This window comes from Drosophila sechellia, chromosome 3R (genome assembly GCF_004382195.2).
Source record: "Drosophila sechellia strain sech25 chromosome 3R, ASM438219v1, whole genome shotgun sequence".
NCBI lineage: Eukaryota > Metazoa > Arthropoda > Insecta > Diptera > Drosophilidae > Drosophila > Drosophila sechellia.
In genome coordinates this window covers 21,693,365-21,708,514 of record NC_045952.1, presented here as the reverse complement: position 1 = coordinate 21,708,514, position 15,150 = coordinate 21,693,365, and the positions used below count along the sequence as shown (strand labels likewise).

At 46.8% G+C, this 15,150-nt stretch overlaps 2 protein-coding genes across 2 annotated transcripts; both read left to right on the top strand.

Moving 5' to 3' along the window:
- Positions 1 to 159: 159 nt before the first annotated feature.
- LOC6607540 (protein hedgehog) lies at positions 160 to 13,414 on the top strand. The gene is made up of 3 exons (XM_002032273.2): positions 160 to 912; positions 8,374 to 8,635; positions 12,165 to 13,414. The coding sequence occupies exons 1-3, from the start codon at positions 451 to 453 to the stop codon at positions 12,836 to 12,838; spliced, it is 1,398 nt and encodes a 465-aa protein (XP_002032309.1). The 5' UTR covers positions 160 to 450; the 3' UTR covers positions 12,839 to 13,414.
- Positions 13,415 to 13,604: 190 nt separating this feature from the next.
- LOC6607539 lies at positions 13,605 to 15,132 on the top strand. Its single transcript, XM_002032272.2, has 2 exons — positions 13,605 to 14,467; positions 14,539 to 15,132. The coding sequence occupies exons 1-2, from the start codon at positions 13,783 to 13,785 to the stop codon at positions 14,874 to 14,876; spliced, it is 1,023 nt and encodes a 340-aa protein (XP_002032308.1). The 5' UTR covers positions 13,605 to 13,782; the 3' UTR covers positions 14,877 to 15,132.
- The last annotated feature ends 18 nt before the right edge of the window (positions 15,133 to 15,150 follow it).

Here is a 15,150-nt window from a genome sequence, read left to right as displayed (position 1 = left end):
GAATGAACTCGAGGCGGTAGTGTGCGTGTTTGTGTGAGCTGAAAGGCCTAGGGTTCTTGAAAGCACCCTCGAACTCGTACTCATACTCGCATTCGTATTCGCTGCCGTACTCGTACTCGCACTCGAACACTCTGCGCGCACGATACTCCGCTCGGAAATGTCATTTGTCAATCACAGTGCGAGCGCAACGGTTGTCCGATCCGAGAGCTAACTGCCAGTTCAGCGGAGAACAGTTAAGTCAGTTAGGATCTGCGATTCCGCCGACTCAAGTATTTCGATTTAGCCAGGTTAAATCCAAATAATACCATAAATCTAAATAACAAACGTGTCGCCAAATAAGCCTGTCTGTGTGCCAAAAGTGAAGTGCTAAATAACCAAAAAAAAAAAAATTTAAGAGGAGATACAAAATCCAATCAAGAGAAACAGCAAACAACGAGTCTTAGATAAATCATGGATAACCACAGCTCAGTGCCTTGGGCCAGTGCCGCCAGTGTCACCTGTCTCTCCCTGGATGCCAAATGCCACAGTTCCAGCTCCAAATCAGCAGCGAGCTCCATCTCCGCAAGCCCAGAAACGCAAACGATGCGCCACATTGCGCATACGCAGCGTTGCCTCAGCAGGCTGACCTCTCTGGTGGCCCTGCTGCTGATCGTCTTGCCAATGATGTTTAGCCCGGCTCACAGCTGCGGTCCTGGCCGAGGACTGGGTCGTCATAGGGCGCGCAACCTGTACCCGCTGGTCCTCAAGCAGACGATTCCCAATCTATCCGAGTACACGAACAGCGCCTCCGGGCCTCTGGAGGGTGTGATCCGTCGGGACTCGCCCAAATTCAAGGACCTCGTGCCCAACTACAACAGGGACATACTGTTCCGCGACGAGGAAGGCACCGGAGCGGATCGCTTGATGAGCAAGGTAAGGAAAACCCCAACCCCTTGCTAGTAGCAAAATTTGTAATACATCATTGGGAAAGTTTCGCTTATCGGAATCATTGTGACATAGTGACTTGGAAATAATTTGTAAAAACCAAAATATTGACTGACTAATTATTTTGTGATAGAAGTAAGCCTACTTTGATATCGTAACACAATGAGGTAGGGAAGTCAAACACACACCATTTAGATGACATTTGATTGCTCATATTGTTCCGAATTCGTCTTCTATATCAGACAGCTGGGTTCCGATTTGCGGCTAGGCTAATTCCGCGCTTATTGCTCACTGCACACACATTTTGCCACCCGCCGTGGTCACCAAATTCAATTGTCAAATTAGCGAACGCTTATCGCTGGCGCTGTTTTATAGCCCGTATCTAGCGATCGCCCGATGGCACGAGATTGTGCCACTCAGTTCCCATTGATAAACGCTACGTGGCGGAAAAGTGCCCAATCATTGACTTGATCGAGCATTGGCTATTTCACCAACTTTATGGTGGCGGTTGCGGCCATAAAACTGGGCCGAAATATCGCATTAGTTTTGAGCATTGGCCATTTATATGATTAATTATGCATCTTATCGCCGCACTGCACTTGTTTCGCAAGTGCAAAAAAACAGGAAGCCCGACACTCGAGGGCAGAACGGTAGATAGCGCCTGAATTCCATCGAACTAAGCCATAAAGCTGCAAAGCGGCCCGAAATCCAAACAAACCGAGCCAGCGCGTTCAACAACCTCGATCCCAATCGATCCCCGGATCATCATTGCAAATACATAGTTTACTCAACATTGTGTGGTGTACGCTTCGCAAATGCGTTTTCGATTTCGCGCTGAACAACAAACAGGGTATCGAATGCGGGAGATTACAAGTCCCGGTATTTATCAGGTTTTACTCAGCCAAACCCCGCCCACCGCCCACCTGTCCGCGCCCCAAAAGTGGAGGCACGCGAGCATTTGCCGCTTATCGCCGCCGATTGTCTGATAAGCGGACTGAAGCCAAGTAGCCCGTTCGCCAATACACACGGTTTCCTTATCCCCCCAGATAGTGACTCTATATTTGCCAACATGTGTAGCTACAAGCTGGCACTGAAAGAAATGGGGTTCGCTTGCCGCTTCTCTTATGGTTCATTCTAAAAAATGTGAAAATTACTTTAGGTGCAAGTACTTATAGGTTGCTAGTTTTGCTATATCGGTGCCAGAACAAAATGTGTGCTAAGATACCAGCTAAGGCGAAGAACAGCAGTATCTTATCGCCATAAAAAAAGGGGCAGGGGCAGTGAAAGTGGAGTGGGTGGCGGTGGGATGACCAACCAGTTGGTGGGGGGGGGTTGCGTTGGTTGGGTTTCAAAGTGCGAAACAGCTAAAACAAGTGCTCAAATCAAGCACCAGCGACAACATTTCCAATTAGCCAGCAATCCGACCAGAAGTCGGATCAGCACAGTCAAGACCCCCTAAGAGGGCCGACATTGAAGTTGCTGATATATATAATCGGCACGCTTCCCATGGGCGCACAACCAGCTTATCTTCGTGTTACTTTAATGAAATTTTAAGTGTCGATGTGTAAAAATAGCCTTGTTATTGATTAGCGCCATAAACGAGCTATTATGGCTTTTATGGCGGACTTCCATTTTCATTGGCCGATTTGGTGCTATTGAACAACAAACCAATAATCAGAATTGTGGGAAGACAGATTACGCCTGCCATCCGACTAATATATTTGATTTAAAGGGCTTAGTATGACTTTCGATTTGTTGATTTATTAGTCAGTGGTTAGAGTTTCGCCTTAGAACTTTAAAATCTGATTTTACTGTACTGTGAAGTAAAATCGTATTATCGAACCAGTTGTTCGCCGGCTAGAGTTTCACTTGAAAACCAATTCCAAATTGCATTTGGCAACTGCCACGCGCCCATCGGGGGATTCTAAATGGTTACTGCCATTTCAGATGTTACCTTGAATTTGATATGCAATCAAAAGGTATTGCAGCCTTTCCAGAAACTGGCGAACAATTAACAGTTGCTCGCACGGCAGCACAATCGCAGTGACACACCGAAGGCCAAGGTCCTTCGGGCGATTGACTAAACGGCCAAGGACACTCGGCGCACGTAAAAATCCTGTTGTTCACGGGACAAATATTTACAACGGCAACTGTTCCGCTACCGAAGTCGTAGTGTCTATATCCAGTGACATTGAGATCTTTCCCATTCCTCAAGGAGCTGCAAGGAGCTGCAAGGAGCACCGTGGAGTGCCAGCAGAGCGCAACTAAAACGCATTTTATGTGGATTTGGATCTGGCTATCAGACCGAGTGACTTACTGGCCGCTGTGCGTGAATTTCAGCTGCTAAACAATTCGTTGTGGCCATTTAAAAGGCTCGAAAGGCGGACTGCTAGCTGTGTGGCCCTGACTATGGGTGTGTTGCACTTCCCTCCGCTTCCCTCCGCTTCCCTCCGGTTGCATAAACAAATTGCGAAATTTCAGCAGTCGCGGCATACAATGCAGCTCCTAACCGAAACGAACAAATGCCTCGTAAAGTGCTGGGAGCTTATGACAAGTCATTGGCTCAGGTAATTACCGGCGAATGTGTCTAGGGCAACACTTTTCTTCAGCTCTGAACTGATGTATCTGCGGCATCTGAAGTTGAATCTTGAATGCCACGGGATTAGACGAGCAGCAGAGCAGCAGAAACCGCAGCGGACAGCTGGATATGGATGTGGACAAAAGAATGCGTCAAAAGCCGCAGCATAAGTTCTAAAATTTCATAAATTGTAGCAACAATGGGGCTGAGGGCAAAGCCAATGGGTAATCCGATATGATTATTGACATGCATGCAGCAGTGCCAGTCCTCAAACTCCAGACCCCAGCTCCTCCATCCCTGATCTTCCAGACATGCACATCACCATCAAATCAACTCCACTCAAATCAAATCAAAGTAAGCCCTCAGCCGAGCCATTCTAATAGAGCATTATGACTCAAAATTGATCCTATTATGACATAAAAAGGAACTAAAACCTAAGAGAAAGAACACAAATCGCTGGGTGGGATGATGTCAGAGCTTCAGTTTCATTTTCCCTTTGCCAAAAAAACGAAAAGGAACTCAAATCAAATCACGTCAAATGCTGCGATAAGCAAACATCAGCCAATTTCGTGGGAACATTCCTGCGGCCAACAAAGTAATCAAACTTATCAAACAAACATCAGTCAGGCAAAGTGGACAAATCGTCTCCTCCAAAAAAAGAGCCCCTCCATATAAAGCCCATATATGTTGTATATGTATATATCGTCGATGCGGATTCGCACTGTTTGTTTGTTTGTTTTGCTTTTGTGCGAGATGCTTTTATATTATTATTATTAATCAATTTGATACTTTTACGAGGGCACTCAGGCGCGAATGTTCAAGGATTTGTTGCCCCAAAATGCCATCGATATTTGCCTTTTTGGATCTCTGGCTTTTGCTTTATTTGCATAAAACTTTTATGAACTTGCGCCGGGAGAGAATAAGAAGATCGCGATCAGAGATCGCGTCGCGGCTATCACATTACTGCTGGGCGAGTGACTCACATTTCACATGGCTCCTCTCCTGCTCCGCATCCATTCCTGCAAGTCATCCCAGATACAGGGGATCCGGGGATCGAATGGAAGACCCCAAGGCAGCCGCCACCCCCTCGCTGCCCGCTGCCCGTTGTCCGCTGCTCCAGTGGTGCCAGTGTGCGGCTCATAACTCATCATCAAAGTTAATCACACATCAGGGATTATGGCGCTTATCATTTAAGACCCGGCCCGAACTTGGCTCTTACCTGACTCTTGGCTACTCCAACCACCAGATCCAAGCTCCAAGCTCGAGCTCCAAATGACTTTTGCTGATCGCCGGGGGGACATTAAATGTGGCAGGCAGGTGGGGCAGCGGGCAATAGGCCACAGCTGAGATTTAATTTACGATTTCTGCAAATTAATAGCATTTAATTAATAACAATAAAATGACGCCTTCCCTTATGGACATTTATTTGACGCGTGATTTACGAGCATTTGTAATGCGTTTGGGTTTTTTTTTTTTGTTTTTTTTGTGGCGAGTGGATTTAAGGTCTAGTAAATGGGAAATTTTAATTTGCATTTTTAACAGTGGGAAATTCAATTACTTGCGAAACTTGGCTTATGTACCAGTTGACTTTAACCACTGCTATATGCCATCTTTCAAAGTGGTAAAAATTCAATTAGCCGCGATACAGCACCCTTAATCCCCCATTAATCCAATAAAGGTTTCAACTTCTTTATGCTCTGCCATTTATAATGGAAACAAAAAAGGCGAAAACAAACAGACAGGAGCAGACTTCGGACACCAGATGATTTCCTCAGATTCCGTAAACACAGTGCCATTCATTTCCAATTAATTAAAACTTCAGATTTTTCTGCTGGCCGATTGATTTTTGCGCTGTAATAATTGCGCTGCCAGCGCATCGTAAACAAATCAAAGACCGCCGCTAATTCTAATGAAGCGATGACGAGCTGTGAATAGATTGGCAACACAAATAAACAGATTCCAGCTGGAGCTGCGGATTGGCATTGCACTTGAATCAATCAGGGGATCCATAACAGTTTGCCAATTCAGTGTGGAAAACTGTGCGCTCGAGTGGGCCACACAGGGCGCTAAAAGGCCCGCTGGCTGACTGATGGCAAGGGATTCCGGGATTCTGGGACTCAAGACTACAAACTCCAAACTCCAGAAACCGAGAAACCCTAAGTTGCCACCTAAGTGGCGGCCCTCAAGTGGCCCACCTCAGACCCCGTTGACACACATATCGCATATAGAACGTATGTGTGCATCGTTTAGGTGGGTGACGTGATTTCTTCAGTGTTTCAACTCGTATTTTTTCGACTATATCCTGTGTCGCTTCCTCAGTTGTAAGTTTTCGCTTCCTCTGCGATCTCAATCAGTGCCGGGAATCAAAGGATATGCCATATCTGCTTACACCATAGAGCACGTGCATCTGCATATATATGCACATATATGCTGTATATATGTGTATAAAAAAGGGGTGACTCCCCTGGCAGCCGTAACTTAATGCGCACTTGAATTATGTCGTTAAATTGTGTCGTTTCCTAATCGTCGGTTTCCCTGGGGTACCCAAGACAAGTAATCCGAGACCCTCGCAAAAAAGCCCACAGATGGGAGATGGTATATGGTATGGTATGGTATGGCCTGGTATGGTGGACTTGGGTTTGGGATGGGCAAAACAAACAAAGCCCCCGAACTTGTCTCTGGTCGAGAGCGGGCTATTAACTCGAACTGACTCGGCCAACTCGCGTCCTGACTTGGCTAATGATGATGAGTGCCTAATAATCTTCGTGCCATAATAATTTCGCCCGACCATTAAGAGCGTCAAATTGGCAGCCAGCCAGTCAGACAATTTAAATCAATAAAACTGCAGTCGCGCGTCCATTAAAAACGCATCAGAGGCGAATAAAATGGGTGAGGAATAAAAAACCAGAAACCGAAATAGCCAAAATCAAATGCAGTTGCTCCCCCCATCCCCCCTCCATCCACGCATATAAACAAAAATGCACAATGGGGCGTGGTCGGATTTTTCGGGGATTTGAGTTTTTTCCCCTTATTCGGGGTAATGGCTGAAGAAAAGGCAAAGTTCACACCTTGTTGAATGTCTAATTAATGCAGCTTTCCTAGGGGGAGATGGTATGGGTATGGCTATGGGCATAGGTATTAATATGGGTATTGGGATTTTTCGATACACCGAGTTGCCAGGGCACGGGCTTATTTACACTTGACGCTGTTGTCTAACGGCCACTTACAAGGCACACACATTATTTAGCCATCTTTTTGGGCCGCCGACGCCGTGTATCCGTAAATGTTTACCTTACGCACCCGTCGGCAAACGAAGTTGGGCGGAGTGCAGTGGAATATGGGATCTGCGAGGCGAGATCCCAGTCTCGAGAGATCCCCGAACCCAGTTCCCAGTTCCCAGATCCGAGATCTGAGACGGGCCGTTGTTTGTACATTGCGCGTCCAGCGCATCGATTCGAATTCGAGCTCAATGCATTAGCATGTTGGGTAAACATCGTTGGCAGTGCTTAAGACAAAAGCGTTTGTCTTTACCCCAACCATGGCTCCATGGCTATGGATATACACACTCGTTGGCAGCGATCCTCTGTTTGTCGTTACGCTTTTGTGTTCATTAGCACGACTTGGCTCTCGCCTCTTAAGTCTCAACTCTCGACTGGTTAAGCCTTTTAATAAAGCAAAGTTGCAGCGCGTTGGGCAAATATCATTGAACTCTTCTCGGAATGCTGCCTGCCACCGCAATTTGCCACAGGGCCACGACTGTGTGACAAATTTGGCAGTCCTGTTTTGGCCAAATAATAGCAAACAGTGACCGCTACAGATCCACACCTCATCAAAACATAAGCCCGAAAAGGCAACAGCAACTGATCGCTGTGGTTTGGTTTGCCATCAAGTAAAAAAAGAAGAAAAGGATCTCCGTGTCGCAAATTGATTTTACGGCTCGCATTCTGTTTGCCCACAAAGGCAACATCCTGTCACCCCCGGACTCAGTCCGTTGATAATTGATTTTGTGGCTGGCTCAATCTTTAAGACACTCTCTGGTTGCCCCGCCTGAGTCTACACGTTTCTTTTTTTTTCCTTTTCGTATTTCGAATTTTGAATTTTGGGATCTCAAATATTTGCATAGACTTGTTCGAATCCTTTTCTGCTTGGCTGGCATTTCTCCCGGCCGGCCAGTTCTATCCACTAAAAAAATCAAATGAAAACGAGCCGACAAACGGATGAGCACCCACCACATTGGCAAACAAAGCATAAGCATTTTCATATTATCGACAGGAAAAACAAAGAGTGAAAAGGGAGAAAATAAAAGGTCTATCTGCGAGCGTAGGTTAGGGTCACCATCGCCATCGCCATCGTCGAGGGTCAGTGTTTGAACTGCGCATAAGCATGGGCAAATAAGCCTTTGGCCAAAAGGGAACTGGGCAAACAAGATCGCCTGTTTGTTGAGGTTGCAGCAACAGGTTCAAAGGATGCGGCCAAAAAGGGCAGACTCATAGAGCGAAAAAGGTAGAAGCACTCGGAAAAAAAAAGTACCTCCTCTAGCTAGTTATTTTTTCAGATCTACCTATAGTCTTGTTAATTATAAAGTTGATGATTTTCATAGAGAATTTGATTGATAATATTCCCTCACTACTTGTCTAAAAAGTTACATCATCTCCACATCAACGTGCTCAATAATTTTGTTGAGTGCACTAAGTGGGCAAAATGAACGCATTGCGCCCCTTGGGCCACCGAAATGAACGCCCGCATGCCACGCCCCCGCCTACAGCAGTGTAGCCATCCCGCTCCCTCGTGCGTGCTGCGTGACTTAAAACATGGCGTCTGACTATTAACAATACCTAATCGATCTCTCCGTTCTCTGCCCTCTTTTGCAGCGCTGCAAGGAGAAGCTGAACGTACTGGCCTACTCGGTGATGAACGAATGGCCCGGCATCCGGCTGCTGGTCACCGAGAGCTGGGACGAGGACTACCACCACGGCCAGGAGTCGCTCCACTACGAGGGCCGAGCGGTGACCATCGCCACCTCCGATCGCGACCAGTCCAAGTACGGCATGCTCGCCCGCCTGGCCGTCGAGGCCGGATTCGATTGGGTCTCCTACGTCAGCAGGCGTCACATCTACTGCTCCGTCAAGTCAGGTAATTATCCACATACATAGTTTACTTAATCGCTGTTTTTATATTCATTATTTGGTCATTTTTCATAATAAATACTCGTAGTTTTCCGGTTTTACGGCTTATGCATAAGTTATGTAACAGTTAGGCCAGTGTAAATATCAAAAGCATGCATCATTAATATTATCAAACTATGACTCATAATGTTATAGTATAGTTTAAATGAAGTTCCCTTACCACTTTAGATTGTTTTAAGCTAGTGCAGTCCGTAGGAAGCAAAAAGTGCTGGCCGAGGTGCTGGGTGATGGGTGGGCCTGGTCAGTTAGCCAGAAGTGACACTAACAAGCGTAATTTCGCATGTTTCGTACTGGCGATCGCTAAGCTGACAGGCGTTGGCAAATTTCAGCCGCTCGCAGCTCGCCCTGCACTTCGCATCCGCCGAATTGGCCACGGCTGCAGTGCCCAGTACCAGTGCCAGTTAAAAGACACGACTCTCAAGATCCGAAAGAGGAAGAAAAACGGCAACAAAGTCCGAAAACCGGACTGTGCATGTGGATGGTCTGAGGGTACGAGGACTGGGAACTGGGGACGGAGGACTGAGGGCTGAGGACTGGGCTGGAACCCGAAAAGTCGGCTCCAGAGGCGGCAACCACCACTACTAACCGCATGGCTGTTGTTTTGACATGTTTAGGTTTGCGCCTGTCAAATTAAACGAATTGATGATACGACACCCAAAGCGTTTCTCAGGCAGCACAAACTGGCCAAGACGGTTGGAGAAGCAGGCAAACGGGCAACAGGCAAACTGGCAAAGAGGCAAAGATGAATTAAATGCCGGGCTAAAACCTGAGCGCGGGCCTAATTGAAAAACAACAAAAAAATACACCGAACGGCCAGCAAGTTAGCATCATCAGTTAAGACAAGCCTGGCCGTCGAAGTGTGTATCCGTGAGCTGCCATTATGGCCAGCAACCAGTTTTCCCCGAAACATAACGAAACTGCCCCAAAGACCGAGAAGAAAATGCTTTTGGCCCGATCAGCCAACCAAAACGGGCCAAGACAATTAAGTTTTCTTGCCAAGATTTGCTCTCTCTCTTCGGTTCCTCTTTCATACTTCATTTCCTTCATGTTTTTTGCATTTCTTTAGCGGCTCTAGAGGGATTTTCCCTTTCAAGTTTCCCACACATACGGACAGATAGACACTTTGGGTGCGACCGGCTGTCAGTTGTTCATTTAATTTCCATCTACAATTACAAGATGCCACGCCTCTTTCCCACACACGCAGTCGAGTCACAATATTGTGACTTTTGGTGGCGGCCCATAAAGATTGCGGCAGGACAAAAGGGCGAGGGAAAGGAAACGGAGCCGAGTGTCCTTGCTCATTGATTCTAATTGCTTATGAAAGGAGCCGCCAGGCTATGAGCCTTGATCCTGCTGTCATCCTCCCCCACTCCAACTCGCTCTCCTTGGGCTATATCAAAAGGTCAGCCGACGCACAGCAAGTGGCAAGCAGGTCATCTCATTGCCCGTCCGGCAACATGTGTGTGTGTGTGGTCCAGCGGGTCCTGAATGCCATGTGTTGCCAGTGCTAGCTATCAATAAATTACGGGGCGATTGATTGCTGATAGGCCGCTGCACATAAACCACGGGCTTATGACAGTTTTGGCACAGCATTCGCTGCGCCTCGAGTTCGCTGCCTAAGTCTTTCGTGTGCAGGGGCCTAAACGGCAGCAGCAGCAGCAACAGTAAAAGCAAAGCAACAACAGCAACAGCAGCAGCACGACGACGAAGAGTAATGGCTGTAAACCTTTTTGTCGACACTAATTTTTTTTTTCAGTTTTTTTTTGTTTCGCTCTTACCAATGTTGCTGCTGTCTTTTGTTGTTGTTGTTTTTGCTGGTGTGTCGCGCGCGCGCATTAAAGCCCCCAAGCGCGTGTTGTTGTTGTTGGTGCTGTTGTTGCATGTTCATGTTAATGCTGTCCAAACGATCAGTCACCAAGCTAACAACAACAACAACAGCACCAGCTTGGCTGTCCTCTGTTTTGTAATAATTTATCAGTTTAGTCTTCACAACAAAGATAAAATAACGATAATTTTAACCACTTTAATGGTTTATTAATTTATGACCCTTCAAGTTCTTCACTTTCCACTCACCGCCAACAAAGAAGACGGCCTGAGATTTTTCTTGTCCCTCGTTTTTATTTTTTATTTTTTTGGTTTCTGTTTCTGTTTCGGTTTCAGTGCCGTGTTTTGGTAGAAGGTAGATTTCACACCAATTTTTCTTGTTACTACCGCGCTTCCTTCTCTCCATCTCCCCAGAATCTTTTGTCCATTTCGTGTGTTCTTTTGGGCCCGATTTCGATTCCGATTCCTACTCCCATTCCGATCCCATTCCCCTTTCGTCCATCCACATCGATTATGGGTTTTATAGACCGCCAGCCATATATATTTAATCCGATTTTTATTGTTTCTACACTTTTGTGTGTCCGCCTGTCTCTGTTTACCAAAATGCATCAATGGGAATTTCGGGCTGGCCACTGGGAAGGTGCATTTTCTTTGGAATTCCATGCAGCAGCAGCGGCATCAGCGGCAGCGGCAACAAGGCCACTTTATGGCCGCTCATTATAATAAAGCGCGCGGTTAGTGGTCGCATTTGGTCTGGAATTTTTAATTTGAATTTTACAAGCAGCATCGGCGCTTCGAGTGTGGAGTGTGAAGGCCCCCAGAGAAAGTTCTATAAAGTGCATCCCGATATATGTTCCAGATGCATCTGGGTGGGCCTGGGCCCTGCAATCCGATACCCATTAATGATGATTAATGTGGCCTGCACTTCGATTATTGTTTAGGTGGGTTGCAGCATGTTCGGTAATTGCCAACAGGTTGCCAAAAAGGTTGGGAAAACAAACCACAAGCTGCTACCTGGCACATCCCCCTTTTTGTTTCTTCTCATTTTATTCCTTTGCATTTTTTCCCTGGGATTTCTAAGCGGCTTTGGCTCGAGTTCGGCTTCGCATGCGGCTGATGCTGATCCCACGGCTAATCTTGCAGGGAAAACAAGATCACAATTTTTGTGCAAGCCGAAACAAAAACACGTCGGCCGCTTGTTATTGATATGCCTGGCAGATCGCAGATTGCTGATCTCCGATCTCGGATCTCTGTTCAACGATCGCATTAGGTTCCTGGCTTGTTGGCGAGCCGCAAAAGGCAGTCCTTTCAGTCCTTTCGTGCCCATTGTTTCACATTGGGCTGCAACGGGCCAGCCCCGGATCTGTGAAAACCTTTTTGACTTGTTGGGCTTGGCAATTGGATGCTTAACGCCAAATTAGATTAACAAACTAATGCCATTACCTGGGCGGCCCTCAGTAACCAAACAAGCGATCTTCAGATCAAATTTTAGATTGTGTAAAATACATGAACACCCATGCAAGCCTTTAAAGTAATCATGTAACTACTCTGGATATGAATATTTATTAGAACTTTCTAGGAATAATTAAATAGTACGTACGATTTTTTTTAATCCGATTTACTAACCGAATCCTTTCCTCTCCTACTTGCAGATTCGTCGATCAGTTCCCACGTGCACGGCTGCTTCACGCCGGAGAGCACAGCGCTGCTGGAGAGTGGAGTCCGGAAGCCGCTCGGCGAGCTCTCCATCGGAGACCGTGTCCTGAGCATGACCGCCAACGGACAGGCCGTCTACAGCGAAGTGATCCTCTTCATGGACCGCAACCTCGAACAGATGCAGAACTTTGTGCAGCTGCACACGGACGGTGGAGCTGTGCTCACAGTGACGCCGGCTCACTTGGTTAGCGTTTGGCAACCGGAGAGCCAGAAGCTCACGTTTGTGTTTGCCGATCGTATCGAGGAGAAGAACCAGGTGCTCGTACGGGATGTGGAGACGGGCGAGCTGAGGCCCCAGCGAGTCGTCAAAGTGGGCAGTGTGCGCAGTAAGGGCGTGGTGGCGCCGCTGACCCGCGAGGGCACCATTGTGGTCAACTCGGTGGCCGCCAGTTGCTATGCGGTGATCAACAGCCAGTCGCTGGCCCACTGGGGACTGGCTCCCATGCGCCTGCTGTCCACGCTGGAGGCGTGGCTGCCCGCCAAGGAGCAGTTGCACAGTTCGCCGAAGGTGGTGAGCTCGGCGCAGCAGCAGAATGGCATCCATTGGTATGCCAATGCGCTCTACAAGGTCAAGGACTACGTGCTGCCGCAGAGCTGGCGCCACGATTGAGATGGAATCCAGGAAGACCGATCCTGATCCCAACGATCCTGTATTGTATTATATCCTGTAGTTATGTATATGCCTAATGATTGATGTATTTCAATGTTGAATATCGTTAATAATCGATCGATACTATTTATTTACCACAACAAATCAAAAACCCACACACAAAACACCCCACCCAAGCGATAAAGCAATGAGCAAATGAGTATGAAATCAAAACGATGCGAATCGAAGTGAAAACACTGTTAAATGTCCTTGACTTATTGTTTTTGCAAACATTTTAGCTTTAAGTAGGCAATCCTCGGCGCAGATCCTAAATCATCCTGAGAAAATCAATCGGCAAACTCCCGGAGAACACAGACGACTGTTACTGTATATTATCATGGAATTGAATTGCATAATTTATTGAGGTGCGGCGGCGAGTTCAAGCCCTTTGATATAATATATATCGTACTTTGTATATAGAAGAAGCATTATAGTGACTGAATATCTTATTGTAATTGTGTATATAATACTTAATAGTTAACTGCGTATTTATACTTAATATTTAATGAAATATAAAGAAATTGTTTGATAAATGAATGTGTGTTGTTGTTATATTTCTGGTTGTTCAAATGAGCGCTATAGTATCTTTGTAAAATTTTAAATATTTGAAATTCTCCCGCCAAGTGCCTTGCTGAAATACGGCCACATCAATGGCAGAGCCGTCATCCTTTAAATACTAAAATGCATTCGCTCAACCGCATGGCCACACCAAAAACATCGATAACACATCGGCTAAGCTTGTTGATGTTTGCTACGTTCCTAGTTTCAGTTTGTTTTTCTTTAAATGGTTTTATGTTTCATGTTCTAAACTGGCTGCTTGGAAAGATTGCTAGATTATCCATCATTCCGAATCGTGCCTAATCAGGTGTCCGGCTGCCACGCTCCGATTTGCCTCCAAATTCAACATGAATGTTTGTCGCCTGTGCTTGTCGAAGGAAGCCAACTTTGCGGTTTTCGGTGCAAATGAATCAACTGCTCTGCGGATAATGGTCTGCACATCACTGGAGATTGAGCCCGGCGACGGTCTGCCGCAGCACATATGCACGGTGTGCCGGCTGCGACTGGAGGAGATGCACTGCTTCCGACGACGCTGCCTCGCAGCCGATCGCAAATTGAGACGCCACAAGGCGTTGCAACTACAGGGTGTCAAGTCGCAGCTGAGCGAAGTGGAGGAGGAGCGGGGCTCGCTGTGCGATGTGGAAGGATGCACGCCCACTGCCTGCTCGGAGAACAATGCCCAGTGGCGCCAGCAGGCTGCCCAGCTCATTAGCAGCGAGATCGACGCGTATAAAAAGGAGCTGCTCAGCACTTGCAAGCAAGCTGTGCGGGCGGATATCGAGCTGGAGCTGCGGGCGGAACTCGAGGAGGTCATCATACCCGAGGCCAAGCAGCAGTTGCGTCTGAGCGTTCTGGACGACGTGTTCGTCGAACTGGAACGCTACTTTGTCCGCAAGCGCAACGAGGCTACCTACGAGATGAAGATGAACTCAAGCAGTCCGCTGCCTGTCGAACAGTCCGCTGGCTTTTACGAAGCAGACATTGGCGAGGAGCTAAGGGAGCAGACCGATAACAGCGTGGTGGAGCTACTGGGTATGATCAGCCCACTTCCTTCGCAATTCCACGACTTATATATCTATCAAAACGTAACACTTATTTAACAGACGATGAACCAGAAGCCAGCAGGCAGCCAGCTGCAACGCCACTAGTTGCCGTGCCCATGGTTGAGATCAACATGAACGACCCGCAGCTGAGTCATCTGCGCAACGACTTTAGCAAGGAAACCTTTCTGGGTGCCAACACAACTGCTCTAAAGGATGTAAAAACCCCATCGCCGTGTCGAAAGAAAGTGCGCCTTATGAGCCCCAAACAGAAGACCGAGAACCTGTGCCGGAAGCACAGTTCCTTCAAGAAAAGATGCCCCAGTTCGTACGCCGATTTCAATAGTTGTGTGCGCTGTCGTCTCAGAGGAGCGGATAAGCTTAATAGCACCGTGACGTAGCCAGTAAAAAGCCTTCAACGAATTTACAACAATATGTTTTGGAAGTGTTCTATGGGTCACTGCGTCACTAATTTAGTTTAATCCTCTATATTATAAGAATAGTACCTTATTTGTGCACGTATAATAGTTAAGGCTAATTTGACCAAAACATCACCTATTTGAATTGTCTTCATACTCTATAAAACTTTAAATATGCATATGCCGTACGTTATGCATTGGATTTTTATAAATATAACTCCTTTAAAATACCCTTAAAGGTGATTTTTGGCGTGTA